The sequence below is a fragment of the Aquila chrysaetos genome, chromosome 13 (assembly GCF_900496995.4).
Source record: "Aquila chrysaetos chrysaetos chromosome 13, bAquChr1.4, whole genome shotgun sequence".
Taxonomy (NCBI): Eukaryota; Metazoa; Chordata; class Aves; order Accipitriformes; family Accipitridae; genus Aquila; species Aquila chrysaetos.
In genome coordinates this window covers 22,070,295-22,083,199 of record NC_044016.1, presented here as the reverse complement: position 1 = coordinate 22,083,199, position 12,905 = coordinate 22,070,295, and the positions used below count along the sequence as shown (strand labels likewise).

The window sequence follows — 12,905 nt, the reverse complement described above, 5'->3', positions numbered from 1 at the left end:
CCCACTGCCCACCTGCAATACAACAAGTGGCTGCAACCACTTCAGCCTCTGGAAAAATAAGCTGTCTTTTCCATCCCTCAGCAACTTCCAGACAGGCTTTCTTCAAGAGGATATTCAAGACAGTCTCCATTAAAATAGGTAGCACAAACCAGATTTTTGTTCCAAGTCTTTAGTTCCCCTGCTTTCCTGTCCTAAAACATTGCCCATAGTATTTAGGTGGTTATTGCACCTCCGGCAAATTGTCAGATTTAGGCAAGTCACAGGTGCAAGTGAGTATAAACACAGAAATAATCTGAGTCCTTCTCGTGGGTCCATGGAATTAAGCAGCCAGTCATTAGCAGCATCAGTTCTTACAGAAATCCCCAGTTTAGTTCTTATAACTATAAAAACTACAACTTAACTTACAACCTAAAATGGGATTTTTATGCCCCCTTTCAGACTATTGCCTGGTAGCTAAATGACCACATTTCAAGCACAGATAGAGCAGAGTCCTCATGCAAAGAAGAGATGGGATTGCAAGCAAGGACTCATAATGGATTGGGTTCACTTCCTGGCCCACCCTCTCTGTGACTTTGGGCAAGTTATTTGATCTCTTAATGCTCTAGTTCCCAGCCATGAAAAGGAGGTGATAATGCTTTCTCTCTCCAGCTCTTTCTTTTACCTACTTAGACTGAAAGCAACTTTGCTTTTTTTCTGTGCTTCTGTGTTTTCTGTTTGTTTGTATTTCTAGAACAATTAGATTCTGATCCACAGAAGCAGTTCCCTGGTATCAGAATAAATGCAAGTAATTATCTGTTCTCATTTAGAGCCTGTGGGCACCATCAACAGCCAAAAAACAAGAGGATGACTCAGTTTCTTAACTGACACTGTATGGATATTAAAGAACTAAGGAGTGGGACAGTAAGTTCAGAAGTAGATCCCAGGAGTCACAATGGGATCAGTTTCTTTCACCTCCTTTTCAGAATGTTCAAGTTCTTTCTTTACATTTGTTTTCCACTCTCTGGTTTGTTTCTACCACCTGCCTCACTTGCAGAATAAAGACAACAGTTAATCCCCAGTTCCTTTCCCCTGCATGAAATAAACACTCCAAGTAACGTGCGTGCTTTGGAGAGAGGGCAGATCCCTGCCATGGAGCACATCTCTCTTCTTCCTTGTTGTCTCTTGCCATTTTTCATTTCTAAATCAGACTGACAGTTTCTTAGAGCAAGGACGTTGTCTGTGTCAGGGAACAAGCACAGTGTGCCTATAGCACTGCAGTACATTTGAAAGGCTGATGGTGTAGACTGTACTAGGAAGAGTTTCTTATTTATTAATTTCCTAGAGTAAATTAGTCACTGAAAGTTTTCTGTCATACAGCTCCTTTGCTGAACCAGGTGTTGGTTGGTGATGACAGGTACCAAAAGTGTGGAAGAGGAGGGTGGAAACTGCAGCCTAGGGACAGTGGAAGAGAGGCCGAGGATTTGGTTTGTGCAAGACCAAATGTCTCACTGCTACAACAGCTACAGCCCAAGGGCCCAGCAGGGAGGGCCAGAAGGCACCTAAGCGCTGCTTTGACAGTACTGGTCTTCTGATCCAAACCTCAGCTTCTACAAAGCAACTGTTTGTTAGTAAATCATTTCATCTGTTCTTCTCCTTCAGCCATCCCAGCTCTGTGGGGCCTCTGCAGAGCCCCGTAAGGAAACCCACAGCTCCAGGCTGGGGTCAGTTCTTTTGCCAAGGTCACTGGAGATCACGTCAAAGCTAGTGCCCAAACTGCTGTGTGCCTCCAGTGCTAGCAAGTCTGCCAGTACAACTGAATTGCAGGGAGTGAACGTAACAAGGCATGTTGCTGGAGATCCAGGGGAGGGACAGAAACAGAGAAGAAGGAAACAGAGCAAAGGACGAAAAGAAAAAGAAAGGGACATAGCAGACACAAAATGGACCTAAGGGTAAATTAGAAGGGCAAACTGGTGATACCTTTTGTTAAATATTCATTGAATGATGGTTTGCACAATTACAGCCAGAAGCAACATTAACAGCAGGCACTGAAACTTTGTGCTTGGCAAGCTGCATTCCTCTTCCAAAAGTCAGGCATCCCAACCACTGCAACAGTATCAGCATAGAACTGTCAGTACATATAATGCTGAAAATTATGCCAGGCAAGTTTTTCCTACAATCTGCATCCAGTATAAGAACATACAGGTAGAGAAACTACATTGTATGTCACCTACGCATGGAAGACAAAATGAAGAATCCTGTTATTTGGTGGCTGGTCTCCGCAGTCAACACTGGGAAAAGCAGGACTGGACTGCACCTCTGCTTTCTGTGCCTGGAAGAGGATAAACAGTAAATAATTTATTTGGAGGCTTTTTCTGGCACAGACAGATGTGTATAGACACAGAAAGGAAACATTGCTTGTTGAAAGGTCAGCATATATTGGTTATGAGCAGGGGAATGTTCTCACAGGAAACACTGAAGGCAGTGCAGAAGTAAACATACCTCCAGCGTGGAGTGGTGTGGTGGTCCAGCCGAGTCCCTCTCTGGGCACTAGCTTCCCAGGGATGATGCACAAGGCCCTTGGGGTATTTACACAGTCTGCTCTCTAAAGACCAGCTGCCACTCAGCACAGTTTATCTTCTTTTCCTGATATTCAGTCTGTGTTTTCTTTGCTCCTCCTGGCTGCCTCTTCCTCCAGTTCCTGGAACCGTGAGGAGCTGAGGCCTCTATAGCACCTGTGTGCATGCACCAGGCACAGCAGCTGCCGCATCCCCCGATGCCGAGTGCAGCCTGTCCACCACACACATTTCCACACCACTGGGCAATAGGCTACTTCCAGATCCTTCCCATGCAGGTTTGTTTCTAAGCCCAGAAACTTCCTATTTTCCTGGAGTGTGAAAACTCTGCGCTTAGCCCCTGGCACCTCTGCATTTTGTGTTTCTTTCGATCAGGAGGGCTCCCTTAAAAGACCCACCTTCTTGTTGCTACCAAAACTAGGAAAGGGGAGACAGTTCCAAGTTGTGACAAGCCTATCTGAACTCTAGTAGAGGAACAGGGAACATAACGAGTGAGGATCTCACTGGATCCCTGCATTTGGGTCCTGCAAAGGCTCCAAATTCCAAGAGCCTTTCAACAGAAACAGCACTTGAAGCAGATACAGTTCTGGTGCTCCTACAGAGGGTCAAAGCCCCTCTTTAGTTCTGCTGGCAAAGGCTTGCATGTCCATGTCTACTAGATCTCCCTGCAGTGACACAGAAGTCTATGCTCAAATATTTGTTGTGATCTCCACTTGGACTGGAGGAGCCCTGACTTGCACAGGATTTCCAAACACACAGAGATTAAGCAGGCCAGGCTGAACGGCTGGCACCTCTTCAACATACTTCTTAGGCAGAATTTTGCTTACTTCTTGCAACAGCAAGGTTCAGAGGGATGCATTTTTCTTCGTGGAACAGAGAGGGCACTGTCTACCAAGCTTTTGCTGTACAGAATCAGTTCAGTGAAATTCACATTTGCTGCTTGCCTGCTCTGTACTTTCACAGGCCTGCTGTCTCGACTACTTTCACTAGACCCATTATTTTTTGACCCAACTGCTGTAACAATAAAAAAATCAACGAGTTGCCCATAGAACACCATTCACATCTGTTTCTGGAACACAGCACCTTAGAGAGAGAGAGAGATTTCTTCATCCACCCCATGTCTTTTCTAGAGTCATAACCCTGCAAAGAAAAAGAGAGGTACTTACTAAATGCACAAACAAAAGCTTCCCTTGCTGCCTTCAGGTTCTATTAGCATTAAATCTCTCCATTTAAAAACAGTGGAGGAGAGGAGAAATTATAATGTTACTATTCATGAGTTGTTCGTAACACCCAAGGAGGTGCTGTTTAAACTAGACAGAAAAGATGTTTCTTGCATGCTGCCTTCTCCCAAACCAATTCTTATAGGGTAGGAATGAGTACCTTGATGTCCTTACTACTGAAGGAGCAGGGGACTGCTCTGGTGGGTATGAAGTCTATGAATGTTTACAAGGTAGGATTTCTACAGCGTACAATGGAGCTAGTCATCAGCCAAGGTTACTTCTGGCTTAAGCAATCAGTTCAATGGACTTTAGCATTGTTATATAATTGTAACCAGAAGTCTTCTGGGAATTTGAACTGTGCTGTTGTGTTCTCACAACAAATAATTTGTGAGGCATCTCTCCCCTTAGGAGTCCACATTAGTCAGTAATGTGGGGCAGCTATGAGCCTTCTTTGGGAGAAAGGTACTCCCAACGACCAGAGCCCCATGCTCTAATCATCTCCCATGATGTTATCTTTCAGCTTTTCTTGAGAGCATGTAGCCACCTCACAACCACTTTAACTTTCTCCTCAAGTTCATATTGTAGGTTTATAATTTTGTTTCTCCATGCAAAACATCGAGCATCATACCCGACCTTACCACAACTGTTTTACTGCTGTTTCTGCTATTGCTGTTCCATTGGCTCCTCATTTGCACTCCACAGATGAGATCCTGATACAGCAAAATCAAGGAAAGGTTTGCTACTGACTTCTGCCAGACCTAGGCTTCAACCAGTAGCCTCTGGCTGTCATTAAACCTGTATTTTAATCCAGATAGGTTCTGATTTCAGTTTTTTTCACAGCACAATTCTTCCAACCACTTAGCACACATCTAGCAGCCTACCTGAGCTCCTATTTCTACTTACATCAAGTAGATAATGTTTTGAAATAGACTGCAGCTTTCACCTACCCTCAGCCAAGTTCATACAGCTGTGGCCTATCATTTCAAAGATAAATGATCTCAAGCTGCCAAGATATGATTCTGGGTTAACAGGGGCAAAAATAAAGCTGTGGTCAAATGAAAAGGAAACATTAAGTTGTTTTGTATTTTGAAACTCATTAAACATTTGCACACAGAGACCCACAGAAGTCCTAGAACTAGGCATCCAGATCAGTTAGTACTGACCTGAACAGCTCTCTCCCAAAACAATTACACCTTAATTCATCCCTGCTGGTAGTGGTAGCTGTAAAACAAACAGTGCTTGAGGTTGCCTCGTGATGGTTCTCTGGGAAAGGAAATGTGGTTCAAAAGCATTGCTGTAGTCCAAGTCTGCATGTCGCAGGTGGTCAAAAGTTGGCAACAGCCCATCCCACATTGATTCTACTGTGCTAGGTCAAGCTTTGTGATGTGTTGTTATTAGTCCGAGGTGAACTGTAAGAAACACTATGGCTGTCTAAACCAGGAGTCCACCATAGCACCCACTCCTTTGCCCTCAATCCCAGTTTTCTTTCCAATGGAAAGCCAGAAACATGGCAGGGAGGAAAGGGAACAGAGGGCAGACAGTTACACACCTAGGCTGCATCCTGACAAGCAAGCAGGATGTGACTACAGTGCACATCTGGGCCTCCAGGCTGGAAAACAGTCCCAGGCCTCAAAGTTCAGATGCACCTCTATGTCTCAAAGGTTGTTGTGAGCATGAAATTGTCTTGTGGCTGGCTGTAAAACCCAAACAACTGACTGTGAGACTCACCCCATTTTCCATTGGCATAGCGCTGTGTTGCTGCATTGACAAACTCATAGTGGGGGCTTGGGCATGTGGTTTCCCTTATTCTCATTGAGAAAACTTCCCTGGCTCAGATCTGCAATGACCTCCAGACCTTGCTGGACAAGGACAAGGTCACTGTTCTGCAGGAAATTCTTGAGGTAGAGGCTGGTGGAAGCAAAGGCAAATATAACAATTACTACAGGAAAGCAAGCTGGTAGTCATTATCATTATTATACGTGGCACTACTTGTATTCCCATACAGACAAAGGCCACAGGTGAGACTAGGGGGGAGGATTAATTCTGCTAGGTGCTGAACAAACCCAAAGTGACCCTCCACCCTTGCAGTTTACAGGTGTAAGCTGGGCTCATGTAAAGGAAAATCTCTAAATTTGCAGTATTTACTTGTTCACTTTTTTGCTATAAATTCTTTCACTTATTTAAAGATCAGAGAACTGGAAAAGATCAAACAAAGAAAGGCTGGAGTCTGCAAGGAGCTGTGTGGCTCAAGCCTACAAATTATGATTTTATAGATTTAATCAGGTTTTGGGAGTGATGCAGACAATGATAAACAAATCAAGGCAAGAAGGAGAGAGGTAGGAAATAAATTTCGAAGGATTATGACTCTGGATCAGGTTATTAAGAAGAGTCTTCACGCATGTCCATGAAACCGCAGACTGCATTCTCCCTTTAGATCAAGTAGGAGTTTCTAAGCAGACAAAAAGGAAAAATTTCTCCTACCAGAGCTCTGTCAATAAAGACATGTCAATAAAGGTTCAGTTGATTAAAACAATTTCCCAAAACAGATGATAAAATACATTTTACAGGGTAGTCTATTCTTTCAGTGACAACACTTCTCCTCTGTTACAAATGATTACTTAGCTTTTCAACAGCTATGTTGGATGCACACATGCATTTAATATTTGGAATTTTTCACATATAATTTTCTTCTCAATGGGCAGCGTGTGTTTAAGTTTTTACTAAATTAACAGGGACAAATTCTGCTCTTTGAAAATTTGATGTAAATCTGAAGTATCTGCCCTTATATACTTGTTAAATCAGAGTAAATGAGAGCACACTTTGGCCTCATGATATCCAGCGCAGGGGCAGGAATACAATACAAGAAAGGGTTACTTTCTAACTGCTTGTAAGTTTTAAGGCAGACAAATAAATAATAATAATAAGTCTTTGTTTCTGAAAGGAGATATTCAGTCTACCCAAAGCACCATCCAAATCATTAAAGGATTCCCAGGTGCCAGTATTTGGAAAGGGTATTAGCTATTCAAACAGTTTAGGCAGAGGTCTCTGCTGTTCTCCCTCCTGGGCCATCTCAGATTTCTTCCATCTCTGCCCAGAACTGAGCACAGACGGGAAAGAAAGGCTGGAAATTTCAGAGGAGTAACATTTTCTCTAGAACTAGAAAGAACATATTTTTCAATCTTGCAGTAAAAATGAGGAAGACCCTCCTTTGTTAGCACAGCTGCAAGGCTTGCTGGGTGAGGGCCACACACTGCATGTGGAGGGACACACTCTGCAGCAGATGCTGTGCAGGGAGACCTCTTTTCCTCCCCTTTTCAGATATAATTTACCTGGCTCCATTTTATTACTGGGAAAAGATACCACATAAAAGTGTCAGCACGACGCAGCTGGGTTGTTCAAAGTAATTCAGCAGCAGGTGGGAAGAGTGAATCCACATAAAGGCAAAAGGTTTAATGAGGGGATGGTTGAGCTCTGCTGACAAGAGTTGGTGCCCCAGAGATAGGGATGCAAACACTTCTCCAGGTGTTTGATGCTTGGAGGGTGCAGGCAGTCATCTGAAGCCACCCACCCCACCTGAGTTGATCTCTGGCTCCTGCTCGTTTTTAAAGGTTAATAGTTCTAAGCAGGTGCCTGAAACTGAGCAGAAATTTCAGATTGGGAAGTATTTTCCTGAGGGAAAAAAAAAGGTGTTGGAAATAGCAATCACTATAGAAAGTGACATGAGAAAAGGCCAGTGGTCTCTGACTATCTGGCAAAGGGAGAGACACAGATGTCTCCAATGGGAATAAGCTCTGCCTAGATGAAGGCAAAGCTTACTAGAAGAAGGATATTTTCTGAAAATGTCATCTTTAGTTAACGAGATCTGCCTTGTCAATTGTTCTGATCCCAGAGCTCCCCTGGATCCCCTTGCTCACTTCTGCTCTGGGCTCTCAGGTGGTAGGCCAGAAACGCTCATGCCATCATCAGCTTGCCACGTGCTTTTCTCATGCGTCACCCAGGTCTTTGTTGCCCCTGTGCTTAAATGGTTTAGAAAGGTTCTGCCTGAAGCCACCTGCAATCTGCAGACTTGTTGGGCTTTCTTCCAAGGACAAGTTGATTACACCTTGTTACACCAAGACTGTGCTTACTGATGGCCGCAGATTCATTCCTCTCTGTGATATCTAGTCTTGCTCACAGCTCTGAAAAGTCTAAATCATTCAGGTCCCTGCCACTATAAGATATGCTCTTCCACTGTTTTGCTATAGCAACTGCAGCTGGTAGAGACAAGACGAGCATCAGTCCTAAAAATTGAACTTGTAAAGACCAGGGATCATTGTCAGCAAGCTGCTTCCAGGGAATCACCAAAACAATTCGGCAGTCTTTCATGCAGTGCCTATCCTTGCTTAGGATGTCTAAAAAAACCTGTATTAGTTATTTGTGAATATATTACCTCCTAGATGATGGGCAGCCTGAAATGTGGATAATACCTATACCAATGCATTAAATCCTCCTGAAGCCTAACCACAGTCAGGACTACACTTACATAGCAGTTTCTCACTGTGCTGTTTTGTCTTTCCCAGGGTTCCTCAACAGTATCCTCCTACTCAGACTGTCGGCAGTTTGACTGGCAGCATGGCGGGTACAAGGTCAGAGGGCTGCATCTCACCCCTCTGGGCACCTGAAATACAAAGACAGACGTGTGTGTTTGGTTGCCAGCTGGAAGTATCACAGCTACGCATGTGATGCCCAGGCAAGATGATATAATCAGCACACTGGTACTTCTTACCCCAGTAAACTCTTTACCTGTCCCCTGTGCCAAGAGCACTCAGAAAGATAGATGCTATTAGGGGAGTGATGAAAAGCATGAGATGAACCTCAAAGATGTAGAAAACTTCATGTCACAGACCAAACAAAGCTCTTTGGCTCTTGTGCCTGTCTTTTTCCGAGTAGGGCAGGATAACTACTTTTTTGGGAATATTGCGTGCCCAGGATTACACCAAAGGGAATCTCCAGGGAAGGCTTGTCACAGTCATCCTGCAGATTTCCTCTTTATCTCAGCACAGCTGTTCCCATCCTGACCTACTAGCCTGATTTCTTGCTGACTTGTTACTAAGAATGCTACTGCAGGGATTCCAGATGTGGAGGAGTCCAGCCTGTGGCACACATTGCACCTTCACCCGTTCCTCTCTGAGTCTCCTGGTGACTGCACACAGCTAGCTCAAGTCTCACTGATGGAGCAAATGGCATTGGTCATGCACAAGCCAAAAGACCCACATCCTTTTTCTTTGAACAGTTTGCAGTCAAAGTATTCCCAGGGTTTTGCCATATTTAGTACAATCTACAAAACAGAGGAAAGTGTCTGTTATACCAGACAGGAACATTCCTGGTCCCCTCTGTTGCTATTAAACTGTTACTTGGCTCCAGTTCCTTACTTTAAGCTCAGCATTGCTCAAGGCTTCGTTTTGCAGTGCTTGAAATGTGTTCAACTGTTTGTCATCCACAATGTCCTCCTCTTCCGTCAAGCAGCCATCTATCATGCCTTCCTTATTGAGAATTATTGAGAAAAAACTGTACTTTCCTTTCTTGTTTACTATCTTTTACTATCCTATTTACCTTATACAGTATCACATGCAGAAAAATTACTCAAAACCACAATGTTTCTGAAGCCAGAGACAGTCTGAACTTTTGAGATAATTGGGAGGAAAATCAGACTTTATATTCAACACACCTGGGAAGAATAACTTTATATTCAACACACCTGGGAGGAATAACCCCTATCTATTTTTTGCTGCATCAGAACCAACTGCAGATTGTTCCTACCACATGAAGAAGTGACTTGGATGATGGATAGCAGTAGAATTTGTGAACAATGTCAGCCTAATGGATGCCCAGGACAGTACAACAGTTGTCCTGCAAGAGTATTTTGAGGGCAGCCTTCTTAATCTGTACCAGCAGAAATAGTGACGTGGATTAATAACTATTTTTCTTTCTCTTGATATGAGGTATACTAAAGAACATGAAGATGAGCTAATTTTCTACTATATCACTAAAAGTATTTTCAAATGTTTTATAAAGCAGTGCAAGTGTACAGGAGCCACTGTGCACTCAGTAGTAACTTACATGTATTTCAAGATGTTTAACTCTGATGCTGCAAATAGTTCTGTGAGCATCAGTACCTTGTCCGAGATGAGTGGAAGGAAAACAGAGTTCGATTTCTCACCCAAAAGGATGCCAGCTGTAAGGGGGTGGAGCTCGGAGGAGCTGAAGCGGTTTGGCACACAGGTATGTGCGTGTTCTGTGCAAAGGCAGGAGAGCTCAGTCCTCCGATGGGAGCTGCTGTGTGTTGCTGGAGCATGGCACCTTCCCTCCCTGACGCAGGTCTCTAAGAAAAGCTGCCCAGCCAGCAGCCAGCTGAATGATGCCTGGTGCCTCTCTTCCCTCCTGGCTGCCTGACTGCTGAGCAGCTCCTTGTTTGAGCCTGGGATGGCAATGGATGGGAGAAACTGCTTTCAAACTGTTTAATAACAGTGATGTTAACCTTTGACCTTGCTGAATAGCAGCGCTTTTGACCTTTCATTTGTTAAATAATACAACCACTTACTTCCCGATCCTTATCAGTGTTTAGTAATTGGGGTCAAGACAAAGCAAGGCAGAGTACAGTTACCCACCAGACTTTACTGAACCAGGAAGGATTTCCTTAAGCTATAGATTTCCTTTTTGATAATCTTCAATCAAGACAGGCAAAGACTGGAGACTGGGTGGCTTGGAAGATCCATAACAGGCTAAAGAGCCTCTCAGCTGTTAGCATCTGGTTTGAATCCAGCTGTGGTTGACAGTGGCAGATATTCATTATGGTCTCAGGTTGCCTCTCTGACTCTCATAAAATGAGTTTGGCTTGCAGTTCTACTGTTTACTGGCCAGATAACGGCCATAACATAAAATATTAACACATGGTTCTAGAGACATTGGTGATTAAATGAATTTACAAAGCCTGAAAATTCCTATTCCCATACAGAAAATCAGACTATGGCACAGCGGTAGGCGACAGCGTGGACAAAAAGTTTGTGGTCACTCCTACATGTTCTGCACGATTCACATCAGAGGCGGTTAACCTTCAGGATCCTGAGTCACTTTTTGTGTGGCGTAAGTAAAACTAATGGGTCAGATTGTGTGCTGTACAGCTCATTAACCATCTTGCTTAACAGAGAAGCAGGTGACGGCTGTTACAGGCAGCAGTCCCAGGATCAGTGTTTTCCTTAGAAGTGAACAGGAATGGATGAAAAAGAAGTCCAAGAATTTATGACGAGACAATGGATTGAAATGTAAGTGCACACACATACATTTATATAATGCACACATATAAAAGCTTAAACTTCCTAAAGATGTCAAACAGAAATTCTGTTTGTCTAAGCAGCTGCACAATCTCATTACTTATTGCATTTTGTAGTAAGCCAGATCGCAAGATTTTTAGCGCAGGAGCTGTTTCATGGATGTCAGACTGTATGTGATTCAGCAAACTGAGCTCCCCCAGGAGTGATCCAAATGCTGTCATTTATAAATAAGCCATTTATAGATGTACATGAGCTAGATACGATCTGTAAAAATGGCACTGTAAGGCAGTGAGATTCAGAAGGGTTTTTTTTGCTGCTGGTCATGTAAGAAATGGAGAAAACTGAACCCTTTGTGGTATCCCAGCTCAGCTGCAATAAAATTGTACGTCCTCCTGCTTTTTGGACTTACCCTTGGCTTTGGGCCTCTTGAAATTGAGGGACACCTAAGCAGGTCTGCCGCCCCTAGTTGTATTCTTAATGGGTTCCTGCTTGTCAGTGTCTCTGGGTCTCGGGACAGGGTTAGCTTTACGCAGGACTGACACAGCCACATCTGCCTGTGCAGGCAGCTGCCCGCAGGCTCTCCAGGGCCCTGCTTTCCCCTTCCTTGCTCTACAGGAAGCCCGCAGCTGACCCACCAACGGCGCACAACCTCCTGGCAGTGACTGCCCTGCTCTCCCCAGGTCCCCGCGGGGGGAAGGCCCGGGCCGAGGCGGCGGCTGAACCACACGGGAGGTGCCGTTGCCCCGCGTCTCTTCAGGCGCTGAGCTACCGAGGCTGCCGTGAGGCCCGCCCGGCTCCCCTCCCGCCTCACCCCCGGAGCCTGCCCGGCTGGGCCCTGGGCCCCAGGCGGCCGCCCTCCCGAGCTGGAGGCCCGGCACCGGCCGCCCAGCGAGGACGGCGGCCGCGAGCCGCCGCCATTGTCCGCCCGCGCCCACCGGGCGCCGTTTCCATGGCAGCGGAGAGGCGGGACCCGCCGGTGCCACGTCGGCGCCGTTTCCCCCAGGCCGCTGTCGGGGCGCTGACTTTGATTGACGTTTTGGGCCGTTCCCTCCAGCGGAAGCACGCCGTCACCTTTGACCCCACCGCCGCGACAACGGCGCGACGGTTGCCTGGCGACGGCGACGCGGAGCCGACATGGAGGCGGCGTCGCTGCCCGCCGCGCTGGAGCTGGCGGCCGGCGGCGGCGCGGGGCTGAGTCCGGAGAAGCGGGCAGTGCTGGGGGCCTCGCTGCTGCTCCTCCAGCGCGACTACCGCTTCGAGCGGGTCTGGTTCTGGGGCTGCATCCAGGGCGTGCGCGGCTCCTACTACATCGCCGAGGGGCTGGGCCCCGACCGCGCCGCGCCCCGCAGCCGCCTCTACAGGTGCGGAGGCTGGGCCGGGCCTCACCGCAGCTCCGTGCAGGGGACGAGCACCTCCCCGGGGAGGTGGGGCCGGGGAGGCCTAAACGGCCTTGGGAGGCTAGTTTGAGGGCTGGGGGGAGAAGAGGGGGGACTGGGGAGCCCGGGGGGTCAGCTCAGCTCTCCTGGAGGGAGCCTCGCTGTGCCCTGAGCGGTGTGGCAAGGCTGCATTGAGCCCTGTTCTTCAGCGGGCTTGGGCCTGTGTCGTGCTTGTCGCTGGCAGCTTGAACTGCGTGGAGTGGAGCCTCCTGCCACCAGTGACTGAGGAGATGGTTGCACAGGCTGAGCAGCTGAAGGGACGTTTCCAGGGGGATCCTTCTTTTGAGTATGAGCACATTGAGATAAATGCAGAAGATGCTGAAAGATTGTTTGAAGATGGTAAGGAGGTAAATACAGCCAAACGCTTTTGAACTCTCTTCGCTACAG

At 46.3% G+C, this 12,905-nt stretch overlaps 1 protein-coding gene across 5 annotated transcripts in view; it reads left to right on the top strand.

The window, feature by feature from the left end:
* The window catches only part of RSPH9 (radial spoke head component 9), a 55,124-nt gene that overhangs the window by 23,810 nt on the left and 18,409 nt on the right, over positions 1-12,905 (top strand). Inside the window, exons 2-4 of one of the 5 annotated variants that reach the window (XM_030035858.2) lie at positions 10,767-10,894; positions 11,015-11,073; positions 12,703-12,857. In XM_030035858.2, coding sequence (XP_029891718.1) covers positions 11,024-11,073; positions 12,703-12,857 — 205 coding nt within the window. In that variant the 5' untranslated portion in view covers positions 10,767-10,894; positions 11,015-11,023. Of the gene's footprint in view, positions 1-10,766; positions 10,895-11,011; positions 11,074-12,101; positions 12,444-12,702; positions 12,866-12,905 lie in introns of those variants that run through there. The other 4 variants (XM_030035857.2, XM_030035859.2, XM_030035855.2 and 1 more) reach the window with 4 other exon arrangements.